We start from the raw sequence: 15980 nt of genomic DNA, 5'->3' as shown, positions 1-15980 counted from the left end.
GTGACCTCCCCAGGCGGCCTGCTTCATTCTAGTTCAGTCCTCTGAGTTTTTGCTTTTGTTATGCTATCTACATATTTTCTGCCAATTTTGTTTTATATTTCTTAATTATCCTTCAAACTCTAGCCTAGGACTCATTTCCTCTAAAAGCATTATTGGAGTCCCAGGTTGAAATGTACCTGGTCCTCTGTGGACTAAGGGCATGCTATGCTCATAACTAGCCCATCTCCTCCCCTAGGAAAGGGGATCCATGCCTTTCCTCATTCCATCAAGCTTCTCAAGAGCAGGCATGGTACAGGTGGCACCCAGCCCAGACCCTGATACACAGCAGTCACTCAAGAAGTGTATGGTAAACTGAACTGAACCATTTTCAAACAAAGAGCCATCTCTGGTAACTGCACTGTTTGTTTTTGTTTTTTGTTCTTTGTTTGTTTTTTTTATTGTTTCATTTCTTTGTTTCTAGTACTCAGAATTGAATATACTTTAAGAAAACATCACCTAATTGAAAAATGCACTGGATTTAGATTCAATGGACTTGAGTTCACATCTTGTCCTATCATCTGTCTTTCTATATATAATGCAGATAAATAATTCTCATTTCACACCATTTTTGCAGTTGTGCAAAATTCTGGCATATATTCAATAAATACTACTTTTCTTTCTGTGTTACTGCTTTACTTCTTTTTATGGCCTTTGGTGATTTGAAATTATTGTTACCAGTGAAGCTTTGTATCTATATACCTCCTTATCACAGTTAGACTGAGGTCTAGTATTAGTTATTTTTTTCTGAACTGAGCTTCAAAATTACCATACAAAATAGATGACACAATCCATCTTTCCTTTTCATCCTCATAGGTTACTCCACTCCCTTGAACTCTTTATATTTATTCAGAGCACATTTCCTTTATTTTATTGCCACAAGCATGAGAGAGGACCTTAGCTTTGTTCTTATTCCCTAGAGAAATCTATCTTCTGCTATCATTTTGTAGTTTGTCTTAATCAGAAAGCATCTACTTTAAGAAGTATTTTTTTACCTGCATTTTATCAGTGAATTTCCCTTTTTCATGCTTCTGTATGGCTATTACAACCTGTTGTTTCAGTTCTTTTGGCGATAGGCTTAGGGCTTTCCAATAACACAAAATTTATTCCAAACTAAGTCATGTGGAGTTCAGCAATGTGGAAAATTTCTCTAACCAGTGGCTGCCTCACTCTTAAGTGTGTGTTCTAAACAAAAGTATATAGAAGGTAGGTATAAAAACAACAGAGACAGATGTAGCTGATGCTGACAAGGAAAAACAAACAAAAAAAAGAATGAAAGGCTTTCATTTTGATTATTATACAATGAAATGGCAACTACAAACTACAGAAAGAATTCTTAAAGGAAAATTATAAGTAATGGACATTTATTGGTCCAAGAAAATTCAGGCTAGATGGAAAAGAAAAGATGCTCAGATATGGGAATAACCAAAGGATGAACTAAGTGACAAAAGGATGTGATCATTGTCACTAGAGACAAATTATGAGTTTCAACTTAACATTGCGAGGATAGACATAATGAAATCAATTTGTCATAAAGCAGCAGACATGAGTCAATGACCCACAAGAGATCCCTGTTTTCGCACATTATTCTCTGGTTATGTGTCATCTTAAAGACTGAAAGCAATGTGTGGAGCAAATGTTTTTGTGTTGGGTTAAGGCTGCACCTGCCATACACTGACCTATTTCACCTTCTGCCTACTCTCTGAATTCAGTACAAATTAAAAACTTGGTGCCTTTTGGTGGAGAGATTCATGATTAACAGGAAAAACACTCTGAATATTTGAAACTTCAAAGGAAATGCATTTTTTTTTTGGTATTTTGTTTTGCCCTGGTGGTCACAGTCATGAAGAGTACCATTTTACCCTCTGGTGGGGAATAAAAGAGAACCTTAGGGTCTTGTTTTCTAAGTTGGGAGTAAAGTTATTTGAGTTGGCAAATTGTGTTGAACAGTTACCACTTTACAAGTACTGACCTCAGGCCCTTTTGTATCCACATTGCTTGCATTTGGGCTACAGTTAACATATGTCATGGTTAGAGACAGAGCACTTTTTGACAGCTTGCCCAAAGAAGAGAAACTGACAGGTCGCCTCCATATGTTTTTGCTTCTAGATATCTCTTTCAGTGTAACTACCTATTTAAAAAGTAAAATTATTAAGGCTACTATGACATGTACATTTGATTTTACAGTTTTTAATTTGTTCTCAGTGTTTAACTTTTCACGAGGATACCACATTTATTTATATTTCACATTACTTCAAAAACGTTGTTTCTATGCTGTGTGTCAGCTACTGCTTATGCAAAGTTAGATCTCTTGCTCTTGAAGATCTTGCAGTCTTTTGGAGGAGAATATGAAGATAATTCCTCAAAAGAATGACAAGACAAGCCCCAGGCTGGGGGGAAATGTTTGCAAAAGATATCTGTTCAAGGACTGCTGTGTAGGTTCATTGATTGTAACAAATGTGCTACTCTGGCACAGGAGGGTGAAGCTATGCATGTGTGGAGTCAGGGTGTGTATGAGGACTGTACTTTCCACTCAATTATGCTGAGAGCTCAAAACTGCTTTAAAGTATAAAGCCTTTTAAAAAATAATAAAGCTCTGGCAGAGTGATTCAGTTGGTTGGAACACTGTCCTGTACACTAAAAGGTTGTAGTTTGAGACCCAGTTAGGGCATGTAAAGGAAGCAACCTACCCATGTTCCTCTCTCATGTCTATGTTACTCTCTCTCCCCTGCTGTCTTCCTTTCTCTTTAAAATCAATAAACATATCCTAGGGTGAGGATTAAAATAATAATAATAATAATAATAATAATAACAACAACAATGCCAGTGCATCATTCTATGTAAGAAGAGTTTTAAAAAGAGTAGTAGCCCAGAAAAGAGGAGTCTTATGTACCTAAAGAGGTTTTGGAGAAGACTTCACAGAAGCCAAGATTTTAGACTGGGATTAAAAGACAAGTAGAATTTTACCTGTGGGAAGGTGCAGGGCAGGAAGAATTCTAGGTACAGAAGGAGAAGGAAGGAATGGAAGGAAGGGGTTAATAGGAAAAGAGAAAAGGAGCAGAAGGAGGAAGAGTATCGCATACTCTGTGAATGCCTTGTAATTCTGATTGAAATTAGAATTCTTTGTAGACATAGGCATGTCATTGGACAAGTTGGGAATTTTGGTCATTTTATCAGCCATGACGATGAGTTTGGAGTCTCTCTCTGCAGCAAGCCATTGGCTATTTGCAAAGAATACAGAAGCTAACACTTAATTGTGTGCTTACTTTTATGGTTATTTTTGTTATGGATTATCACATGTAATCCTCACTGCGCCCCTGGGAGTTGAACAGTATTGTCTCAGGTTGCCGCTGAAGAAGCTGAAACAAAGAGGTTAAATAACAGCCTCAGTACACAGGGGCAGAGCTGAGCCTCAAATCCAGACATCATGATATCAAAAGCGACATGGTTGGCCACACTCGGAGCGGTAGAGGGGGAGAAACATTCAAGGAGGGAGGAAAAGAATGCAGATCGGATGTCATTGCTCATGTTTGTTTTTTCAGGTCTCTTTACAAGGAAATAGACCAGCAGCTGCAATCAACTGCAATCCTGTCACACCTTCATGATGCTTCCCTTGGCTAGAAATCTACTAAGAAGTCTCCAGATTCAAAATATTCAGCAAATTAGGGCAAGACAGAGCCACCAAAACCACTCCCCAGATTTTCATGACAAATATGGTAATACTATACTAGCCAGTGGAATCACTTTCTGTGCTCTTGCATGGATATTTACAACCACACAGATTGGAATAGAATGGAACCTGTCCTGTGTTGGCAGAGTCACCCCAAAAGAGTGGAATGACAAGTAACCATCACAGTTGCTGTAACACAGGATTGCTTCAAAATCAACCTGTCATTTAAGCACTCTGCTGATCATTTAAATATGGCATAATTAAAAAATTAAAATATGTTTGAAACCTTTAAAAAGTCATTGAAAATAGTCATTATGTTGTCTGGAAGCAATGTTTTAAGAGTGGGTATAGATTACAGGGAATCACAGGTAACAAATATTTAAAAGTAGAATTAATATAGCATGTATTCTGCTGGCTTAGTGATTTGTACTAGGTATCCTTCAGTGGATATACACACACATACTTTATGAATTAGTTTAATTACCTGATGATTCCTGTTGAATCTTCATTAAAATATATTCATGATCTGACCGCTATTCATATCCTTCATCTTTTTCTTCCTCGTTGGAACCACCATACTCTCACTGTGATTAGTATAAGAACTTTCTAGCTGGTCTCCTTGCTTCTATACTTGATGTCCCTCCAAGCCTGCTCCCTCTACCCTCCCATACATGGTCTTTTTATAAGCACAGTAGCACAGTAACCAGGATGATCATTTAAAAACATTAGCCTAGTGGTATCACTCCTCTTTTCTAAACTCAGTGACGTTTATTTCACTTCAGAATAAAAGCCAACATACTTAGAAAGGTACATAGGCCCCTTAAAATTCTGTGCTGGTCAGTTTCACTCCTGCATGAAGACTCTTCAATTTGCTTTTCCTTGTGTTTGGAATGCAGTTCCTTCGCAAGTACTCAAACTCCGTCACACTTTTGGGTCTTGTTCATACATCATCTTTTCAGAGAAGACTTTGGCACCCTTTTGAAAATTTAAAAATCTCTTCTTAGGCTGGGCTTTGTCTATCCTGCTTCCTTGTTTTATTTTCTCCATAGAAATTATCATCATCTGGCATAAGATATATTTTATTGTTTATTGTCTGTGTGCAAAACTCCATAAGAGCATAGGTTGGGGACGACCTTTTTTAGGATTTCATCCCTATAACAGAACCTGAGAGACTAGGCCCTCAGTAAGTATTGGTTGAATTAGTGGGTACCTTTAAACAACTCAGAGTCTGTTAATCTGATGATGAATTTGTTTACCACCATAGGTTTGCAATAATCATAAGAGGGCATATTAGTTAGTTACCTATTGGTATTTTACAAATTACTCCAAACTCAGTGTCTTAAAACAATAAACATTAGCTCTTAGTTTCTGTTTGTCAAGGATCTGAGAATGACTTAGCTGGATGAGTCTGGCCCAGGAACTCCCACTTCTGCAATCGATGTGTCAGACAGGTCTATAATCATCTTGAGGCACAGCTGAAAGAGGGTCCATGTCCAGACTCCTTAACTGGCTATTGACTGATCTCAGGACCTCACTGGATATTGGCTGGAAATATCCATTCTTTGTTATGTGGGTCTTTTCATAGGAGAGCTCACAGTGTAGCAGCTGGTGCTCCTCAAAGTAAGGGAGAGTACCAGCGAAAGAAGCCACAGTCTTTTTATAGCCTAATCTTTCAACTGACATTTCATCACCCCCACCACTAGAAGTGAGTTTTTCTTTTTCCATTAGAAGTGAATTATTACACCAAAGCCGTACAAGAGGGGAGGAGATTATACAAGGTCTTGATTATCTGAAGGCAGGGATCACTGGGATTATTTTATAGGCTACCAGCCACAGTTGACAATGGAAACCAACTCCTCCTAAATAACTAACTTCATGGTAACTGTGTTGTTCCTCGATCTCATATATAATAACATAGTACTCTCAAGATTCTCTAGATAACAGATATTACATGTTCCTACCCACTTTACTATGTGAAAGTTTCTCTAGAGTTCTTCCTAAGAACAGAATTTGTAGGTCTTAAGGGATACCCATATATAGTTTTATAAGTACTGCTAATTATTCCCCTTAGTGGTTCAAATAGCTTATATTTTCACAAACAATGTGTGCAACTTACTCTTGCTCTACATCCAAGCTCAGTCTTAGAATTTTCAGTCATTTTAATATTTGCTGCTTTTAAGAGTGCGCAATAGTAGCGTATGCTTTAATTTGTATTTCCCGGATTACTGAAGAGGTTGAACATCCTGTGTTAGTTTCCTTTTTATTTTGTCTGACTTTTCTGTATACTAATTATATTCAAGTTTACTACAGTATGAGCAGTCGAATATAGGATTAATTATGGGAAGTTAAACTAATGCTTAACTAAGTTGACACTTAGAAGCCAGTTATCTACACCTTGTCAATGTAAATTGACATCAGTGTATGTTTTTTCTGATCATACTTATATTTCAAACGAAGACAATAGCAAAAACATGCTTTTGCCTAATGTGATACAACTTTTTCTCATAAAACAGCTCACTAATTTCATCTCCCTAAGAAGACACAACGTCCTTTCCCATGGAAAGCTAACACTCTCAATTTCAGGTTAAGGGAACCATTTCTGTGGTCTCTATTATAGAAGCCTAAGACTTGTAGAGCAGAAAAGCCCAAAGTCATGGGAACAGAAAACAAATTTTCTGTAGTGGATCACTAGGGGTAATTATGGGGCAAGCCACAGTTGAACCCAAGTCCTATAAATCAGGCTTGGGTAAAAATAGCACCATGTGTTTGTTGGTTATTTAGAGCAGCTCCAACATCTTGGAAGACATTGCCTCAGCCTTGCAAGGTGATGCTATCCAGCCATTGCTGCAACCAACACTTCAAAAGGTCATTAAACTACTCAATCAGTGATGGGCAGCATGGTAAGGTCAGTGACTTCTATAAACATAAGCCCATTACTGTACATCGCTGCTTTAAAATAAGTCTCTTGGTCAGAATCTGCTCTGTTATATGCCATAGTGTTAAATAAGGCATTTCGCAAGTTCATGGATGAAAATATTCACAGAAAAGTCAGAGGAAGAGAAGGTAAACCAACATTGTTAGTAACTGTGTGTTTAAATGAGAACAAAGTGACACCTTTCCCGTGATGGAAATGGTCGAATGGAATCAACTGGCACTGATGCCAACCTGCTTTCCTTCCCTCCCCTCCCCCAAAGAATGCTGCAGATGGAGGTACAGTATTGACCTGTCCATTTGGCAGACTGGGCACTCAGCAGAGGCTATATAGGCAGACTAGTCTTTCTGAGTGCAAACCCACCTTGTTGAGCCCACATATCAAATCCGTTCCTGCTGTCCTGAGCATTTTGTGTCTGAGTAACTGTGAAGCTCAGAGTGGCAGAGATAGAGGGTGATAGCCATGAGAATGAGTTATCTTTTCCACCTGATGATTAGTACTCCTCTGCAGAGTATTCTTTTGGTGAGTATTTAGATGATACCCAAATATTTTTTCCACTCTGTGTTCATTTAGAGGAGTCTGTGTTTCTCTAGACTTCTTGTCACCAATTTTCCAATAGTACTACTTCTAATTCCTTGACCAATCTGCCAAGCCTTTAGCTGCTATTCATGATGTGGTGTAGAATTCTACTTCTGGCCATTTCTTCCAAGAAAATGAACAACTACCTACACTATTTAGTGTACAGCCACCAGGCAAATTTCCCCCTTCTTCATGGCCAACCTGGAATTAAGCTGTATTTCTGAAGATGTTCACCTTCAGGTATGGTTAGCATGTTTTGTAGAAACAGATCTGATTGCTTTCTCCCTCAGTCACCTGTTAGTAGGAGACTCTGTGGGGCCGTAGGTTTACGTGCCTATAAACCATAAGTTTAAAGTGACATGAAACTTTTCCAAGCATACAACCTGTGAATGGTGAAGCCAAGAGTCAAGCTTTGGAACCTGTTGCTTTACTTCCAAGCTAGACTATCTATTAGTCTTTCTTCAGGCATAAAGGTTGGAAGTTGTGGAGAAAGGTTCAAGCTGAAGCTAGAGAAGATAGGGAGCCATTAAAGATTATTGTGAAAACCACAGCAAGGAAAACATTATCAAGAAAGCATATCAATGATGAAATAGGGATAGGGAATGTGTGTGGTAGGTAAGAGTTTTAAAAAGAGCAGTTTCTTACCTTCACTCTTAATATTTGCTGATTTGAAATGAGGATTAAAGCCTACATCTTTAGATTTATATATGTATATTTGTGTGTGCATATTTATAGTAGGGAATGCATATGTGTGTATATAATGTATATATAGATAAAGACATAGGTATGTACACATACATATACATATATTTTTAAGAGCACAATTATTTTAAGGAATGTATGTGTATATATATATATATATATATGCTTTACATTGTTATTAAAATTTGTGGCCAGTGGTTGCTTATAATAAATTTAGATAATGAATATTTTACTATTTCTAAACTTTCTCACTGGATTTTCTAATCATAATCATATGTAAACCGTCAGATGCAAGGTATTTTATTGTTCTCTCTGTGTCTTAAAATTAACTTTTGAATACATTTATTAGATTACCCACCACAACATAATTCTTTTCTCACATACTTTTTGGAAAATTATATTATAATTATTATTATGAGGAAAATATTACTTGGCAGCTATCGCATACATTACCTTGCCTTCAGAAGAGGAGAAGAACTTTATTTTGACGCATACTCTTTTTTTTGGGAAATACTGAGGTACCAGAGCTACATTTTGCTAGTGGACTGTGAATATGTATAAAAAATAAGTGAAGAGTGAATAATTAAATTTTTTTTCTCTGTGCCGTAACAGTTATTAAAGGATTGAATGTTTTTCTAATGTGAAGTTTATAGTAATTCTATACAGCCCATAGGCTGGGCATGTATCCTATGGAATAGATGTTTATCCAATATTATAATGGGTTTGGTTAAGTGACATTGGAAGCTGCTTAAAAATGAAGATAGAAACAGAATCCACATCTCTTGGCTTTTGGTCTGCTGCCGCTCTATTCAGAATTTCACCTGCTTTCTAAGAGAAGACAACCCTGATCTTATCTCGAGTGTGATGGTAAGTTGTTGAATGAAAGGTGGCTGCATGCAAACTGATGGAAGGATTGGTATGTAAGAGTCAGGGGGCACATTAGGGCCGAAGGGTGGTGTGTCTTTGATCAGTCTAATTTATGTGCAGCCACCTTAGTCAGATTTAAATATGAGATCTAGTGTTTACTAGTTCTTGCTTCATGGTACAACCTTATAGGTAGATAATAACAAGAACCGTGAAAAAAAAAAACTGTATAAATTCTGTTCTCAGCTATAACAAATAAGGAGATATCTCTGTGTTCGAGTTTTCACACATGCCCTTAACTGATTTAACAGATGCACTGTGTGATATCTTTAAAGATGTGATATAATAAAATGAAGGGGAGATTGCTAGCCAGTTATTAGTAACCTTGTTAAAAACAGATTTCAATTATGAATTCACTCCTTTTAAGATATGTTTCTGCTAACTGTGGAAATTGTTGAAATACTATGATAGTTCCTCATTTGTTACAAGTATAGAAAAGTGCATAGATGTACAACATCATGAAATTTTTCATGTTTTGCAGTAACAGCACTTGCCTTCCTGGGGAGGTGACATTAATTTGAGCAGTATCTCTTATTTTCCAATAACCTTTTACATTACAAAAAAATCTGCAACTTCATTTTCTTCCCCTATCTGGAAACCATAGAAACCAATGTGAAATTATAGCTAAGAAGTTCGTCACTGGGCTATCTCAAGCTGATCTCCATGGAAACATTTCACATTTTCTTAAAATGAAAGATTTTCCAATCAGACACACACCCATAACTGATGGGTGTCTGACAAATATAACAACAACAAAGAAATACATGGATGTTTTATTAGATAATACATGCAGGAGAGTTTTAAAACTACTTCATAAATGAGGACATTTAAATGGTAAGGATGGTGCCAACTACAGACATAAAGATACAGTTTTGAAAACAATGTTCTGTCACTCTTTTTAAATATTGTTCTTCCTTGATGTTTACAATAAAAGCAAGTTCACAAAAGAGTATGGACTTTGAATTCGAAATGATTGATATTCAGAATCTAACTCTGCCTCTTTTTGCTGGCTTATCTCTCCCATTTTCTTATTATAAAGTTGAGGAAAAGAATATCTGACATAGAGAATTTGTAGATTACCTGATATATACAACTTACAGATTAAATGAGTTAAGCTAAATGTTTAGTTAAAATTATAAATTTTTATCTGATAAAATGAATAAATGAGTGATGGAAGTTTGATGATGAGGGTGATTTCAGCCCTTAATAGTTGGTTAAAGAATAGTACTATTCTAGGTGATGGAGACTAAATATGGATGTACATACTTTAATATCAAGAGCTGCCACTGTAATTTACCTTTGATAATACAGACAAAGGCTAACTCTAGCTTAAAAATCGGATCTTAAAAAATTCATTTTTAAAGTTGCTTGGACTTTGGGTCACATAAGTGAGCTGGAGGAGTGGTTCCATTGTATTGTAAGAGTGGGCTCTATAGTAAGCCTGTAAGGTAAAAATCATATTTTCAGAATTATTTTAAACATAAAACTCAGTATTCATTTAACATAGTTTAGTGTTATATATAGTATGCATACAGCAGTATACATTTACCAAGACATATTCATGACAAATAGAGTTGTACAATAGACGCCCACAGAGTGTGAGGACATGCCCTTTTGTGAGAGCGAAAGGACAGTGAGAAACCACTCAGGAGCACATAGACTTATTGAGCAGAGCAGCAGATGTGATGTTCTGCCCTATATGCATTCTTTTATCTTTTTTTCTCTCTGTCATTCTCTATCTATGTCCCAGTCTCAATTTCTCCCCACTTCTGTATCTGTTTACTTTCTCTGTTTCTGCCTCTCTGTCTCCAAACCTATGTAGTTAAACCTAATTATGTTAAATGCATACTGATGTGACTCCACTATATTACCATCTAAACAATAGCAGGCAGCTTTTCAACTCCTTTTTGGCCGAAACACATGCGGAGTGATGGATGTATAACAAACTTCTATGAACTCAGAATTTAAGTTTTCCAAATATAGAGAACACAATTAGAACATGCACATTTTCTGGGTGAAGAAGCCATATGTATTCGTAAAAATATTTTAAACATATGAATTACATTGATTATAAAATTTCTCAAACTGTTTTGAAGGAAATAACTAAAGATTCAGAATCCATACGATGATTTATATTTGCCTCAGGTATGTTACAGAACTATGCTGAAAAACTGTTCTTTCCTCAGGTTGGGATAGGCTGGCAGTTATGTCACAGTTTCAAGTGCATTGTGTTTGGCCAGACGCCTTTTACTCAATGCAACATTCAAATGCTAATATGGAGAAGGAGCATATACTAGAAGACACTTTGGAAGTTCATTCCAATTCTTTTTATACTCTATTTTTATTACTATTTAACATTTTTATTGCAGTTATTAGCTTATAAAAGTTGTCAAGAAAAACACAATTAGAAGCATAAGAATTGGAAAACAGGAGTTGACATCCGTTTGCAGATGACTGAATTATATATATGGAAAACTGATGGAATTAATGGGGAAACTACAAAAATAATTTTAGGGTGATATCAGGTTACACAAACATAAAATCAACATTCAAGGTGATAGGGATGAGTCGAGGGGAAAATAAACATGTTGAATACATATATGAAAACTTTTGTCCAACAAATATATGTGTATCTGTATGAACAAATGAAAATGTATCATGTTCTTGCACAGGAAGGCTCAATGTTATATAGAATTTAATCTTCCTTAAGGTAATTCATAACATTAAAACTTTCCCAAGAAACTATTTAGAAACTATATTTCTTTGGAGTTTGGCAAGTAAGTGTAAAACTCATTTCGCAGAGCAAATAATAACCAGGACACGTAAAAATTCCTGAGATAGTGGCTGACTCTGTAAGTTATTCATATTTTCCAGAGTCTCTATTCCTAAAATATTACACTGTTGTGAACAAATGGAAGGAAGAGCAATGTGAAAGAATAGGGAGTTTATAAATAGACCTTATCGTGTACAAAAATTTAATAAATGATAACGGCGCTACTTAAACAGTGGAAAAAGATGAACTTTTAATAAGTACTGTTGGGAATAACTGCTTAACCATAAAGAAAATAGAGAAAATTGTATCCATTTTTAACACTGTAAACAAGATAAATTCCAATTGGTTTAGAGCTCTAAATTTAAAAAGAATTAAATTATAAAACTAGAAAACATGAAGAAATTTATAATGAGAGAAAAATTTCCTAATTATGAGTTAAAATCTATATGCAATAGGAAAAATAATTGACTATATTAAGAAATACCTTTTGCATTGCAAAAATCCAATAAGCAAAGTTAAAACTACAATGACTGATCAGAAAAGGTGTTTGAAAATTAGGTCAGTTTTAAAGAGTACTATTCTGAATATATAAAGGCCTTCTGAGGGGAGAGAAAAGTAAAAGAACAATGGGCAAAAGAGATATGAGCAAAGAGTTCACAGAAAATGAGAGGCAAATTGCTCATATATATGAAAATATTCACAACTCTCCATAATAAAAGAAATGTGCTAATTAAAGCTAAACTGAGATACTCTTTCTCATCAATCAGACTTGCAAATATCCCAAACTTTGACTATATGTTGATGAGGCTGAAGGAAAACACACTGTCAAACATTGCTATTGGAAATGCAAAACGGTAAATCTCCCTAGAGAAGAATTTGGCAATATTCTGCATTTGTCCTTTAACCCAGCAATCTCATTTCTGGGAATCTATCTTAAAATGCACTGGCAGATATGTGAAAATGTATATGCAGAATGCCATTTGTGGCAATGCTCTTTGTAATGCCAAAATATTGTAAATAGCCAGAAATTAAACTCTTGTCTCTCAGTTTCAAAACCCACTGGTGGTTTTATTGACTAGATTTGCAGTCTGGGCCTCTAGTGACCTTTGTTTGCTTCCTGGCTTCTGTTAGTCTCTGCCTGCAGGGTCACTAGCCAGTACCCCAAGGCTGGTGCTCTGAACCGGGGAATAAAGGGTGCTGTGGAGCTAGCCTTTCTGTGTACCTCTACTTGGTTTGAGTGCCAAAACCGCAACACTTCTTCACTCCAACTATAAGAACTTGCTCCCCACTGATTTAAATACTGCCTTTATTACGTACTAAATGCTTTTTTCTGGAGCTAGTCATGTTTATTATACAATTCATTTGTAAGAACAAACAACAACTAGAAAAACCTGGACTTTTTAATACATAATGTTGGACTGTTTAACCATGGGAAAAACAGATAACACTGATTCCATTTCTGGCACTCTTCACAGGATTGGTTCCAAATTATGCTGAGATTTACAAATTTTAAAAATGAAATCATGAAAGTGGAAGAAAAATGTGTACACTAAGGTGTCACATGCATAGTAATAGGAAACAACAACCATGACAAGGGAGACAAAGGAGAAAAGCTGCAGTTATTGAAACTCAGAAGCATAAAGAGGGGTTGGCAGCCCTGGTACTTCGGCCTCTGAAGAACGAGCACTGTGTGGCTGGCGCCCGCATCTTTCAGGTTAGAGTCTCTCAGGGCTGCCTCCCAGACCTCCAGCGAAGGGTGGCCAGCAGGCTTGTTATCTGCTGAAGCCCAATAAGCATCTGTCCCTGAGAATTAGAAAAAAGCTCTAATATGGAGGAATCAGCTCCCTGAAAAGAATACTAGGAAATCATCTCAGTATTTGGAAAGTTAGAATATATGTAAAAAAGAATCCAGCATTCATCCTGCTTTTTCTATATTAATTCTAACAAAGGATAAACAAATGGGGAGAAGTTTGTCTCTTTAATATTATTCTAATTAATAAGTAAAGAAAAATGAGAATTAAAATACAGCCGTTCAAATGAAAAACGTTTTTAAGCAATAATTAGTGACTGCTTATATAATAAAATAAGAGGAAGTCAGACATTATTCCTGCTGGTGGAAGAACCAACACCTTCTATGAGCTACTATTGCCAAAGAAGAAAAAAGCTGAATACAAATCTGACTACCAATTTACAGGAAAGCGAATGGGAACATATATATAAAATGAAACAGGTAAAATTTCAATGTTATAGGCCATCCTTTGTTATGGATTCAAAGAAACAACCAAAAACAAAATACAGTAAGGAATTTGGATGCTGACTGAACATGCGACGATTTTAAATAATTGTTTTAGATGTAACGATATGGCCATGTTAAAAATAAAAGAAGTTCATATTTTAGAGATGTACCCTGAGACATTTATATAAAACACTCTGTAGAATTTGCTTCAAAACAACCCAGTGTGTGTGTTAGAGTTGCGTATAGAAATGAAACAAGAGTGTCCATTTGTTGAAAATAATCAAATTTAGAATTGTATTTATGGGAGTTGATTTTCTTATTAATTCTATTTTTGTATTTATAGCTTCTTTTTTAAATTTGCCACAATAAAAATAAATACACTTAGTATATTCTTTTACAGTATGCTTTGTTAGTAATCACAGTGATTAATACTATGAAAATGTGCCTTTCATTTGAGTATTATGATGTCTTGATCCACATAAATGCACTTTAAAATGCATTATTCTTCTGAATTTCCTCAATAAGCATGTAACATTTTTATGATTATCCCCATTGTTTGATTTCAAAACCTTTACTCTTTCAACTACATACCTTTCTGCCATTCTATCTAATTAGTGGTAGAAGGTGATAAAAATTTCAGGTGCAAATTTATTGGTGAATACGCACTTTTAATACTGATAGTTAATGATTATTAAATAACATTTATTATTGTATGTCAAAGTTATTTCTCTCCTATTAGATATACTAAACCCTACTTTGTTACTATTAGAAACAATATGATACTGTATGAAGCAACCTTGTATACAAATCATGGATCAGCATCCTTGGTATTTTTAAGTAGAGTTTTATGAGAGACATGATTAGGCATAACTATTTTAAAATTTTTGATATATATTATCAAAATGCTTTTACAAAAATTTTGCCAGTGTTCACTAGTTTTTCACTGCAGTTTTTTTTTAGCATTGTATATGGCACTAGTTTTAGTTCATAGCACTTGTTTTTTTAGCATTATATATGGAATTCAATATACTTTAGTCCCATTAGTAATTTCATTTTTTAAAAAAAGCAAAATTGAAAACAGGATGAAAAATGCCATTTAATTTGCATGTTAATTTTCATCAGGTATTTTAAAAATAAGATAATTTTTATGTGAATGTATGCACGTGTGTATATGTATCATCCATTATTTTGTTGCATCTGTTCTCTTGACATTCTTGTCTTATTAAATTGTAAGAGTTCTTTTTTTCATATAACAAACTGCCAGTTCTGTTAGTCCTATATGCTGCAAATGTTTTATTTTATTGTTTCACTTTTAGATTTGTTCAGGATATTTTTGACAGGTGAATTTTCATTTTTGATGCAATCATTTGTTAATCATTTCCTTTGACCTTTTCCAGTGAGCTTTTTTGCTGGGGCAGTCTTTTGGGATCACAACATCAGAGAAGCATTCGCGGAGTTGTGCATTAGTTTTGTTTTTGAGGTATAATTTGCCCCTTTGTCCAAAATGCTCTAGTCACCTGATTTCCTCTCATACCCTTCAATTTATCAAGCTTTTTGCCAACTTGGGTCAGGAAAGACATGTTGTAATGCCTGCTTTTTAAGCAACTCAAAGCTGAACCAAGTTGTCCTAAGCTATTTTGTAGGCTGAATAGGTGGAAAAACCCTGGCTGTCAAAAACCTGACCTCAGCAGGAAGTTGCTGGCATTGAGCTGAGGAGCATTTCACTGTTAGTCTAAAGCTGCGGAAGTCAGTGTGTGACTAGAGAATCACCAGTGTCTTCTGAGTGAACACGTACGTGGCTTTGATGGAAACAGGTCATGGGTAGAAAAGATACAGGAGACTTAATTAAAAAGCATCAATATTTTTAAAACAGGATTTGATTTTTTTGTTGGTGTTGTTTCTTTAATGGTGGCATTAAAGATACTTAGCAAAATGCCTGAGGAATTTCATTCATAGTCATAGCTTACCTAAACCGCTGAAATCCTGAAGTTTCTCTCAATCTTTAATTCACATAGAGCACACATTTGAATACATTATTTCAATGACAACAAAATCAGTTGTTAATACTTCAGAGATGAATTGCCTTTTCAGTTTTTACTACACATAGAGTGAAACTTAAAGCAAATAT

General features: G+C 35.5%; 1 protein-coding gene across 1 annotated transcript; it reads left to right on the top strand.

Moving 5' to 3' along the window:
* The first annotated feature begins 3632 nt into the window (after nt 1-3632).
* LOC129077717 (cytochrome c oxidase subunit 7B2, mitochondrial) lies at nt 3633-3883 on the top strand. Its single transcript, XM_054582259.1, has one exon. The coding sequence runs from the start codon at nt 3638-3640 to the stop codon at nt 3881-3883; it is 246 nt and encodes an 81-aa protein (XP_054438234.1). The 5' UTR covers nt 3633-3637.
* Nucleotides 3884-15980: the final 12097 nt, after the last annotated feature.

The sequence above is a fragment of the Pteronotus mesoamericanus genome, unplaced genomic scaffold (genome assembly GCF_021234165.1).
Source record: "Pteronotus mesoamericanus isolate MK-2021 breed Mesoamerican mustached bat unplaced genomic scaffold, CSHL_Meso_final contig_68, whole genome shotgun sequence".
NCBI classification, from domain to species: domain Eukaryota; kingdom Metazoa; phylum Chordata; class Mammalia; order Chiroptera; family Mormoopidae; genus Pteronotus; species Pteronotus mesoamericanus.
This window is presented reverse-complemented; position numbering and strand designations above follow the sequence as displayed.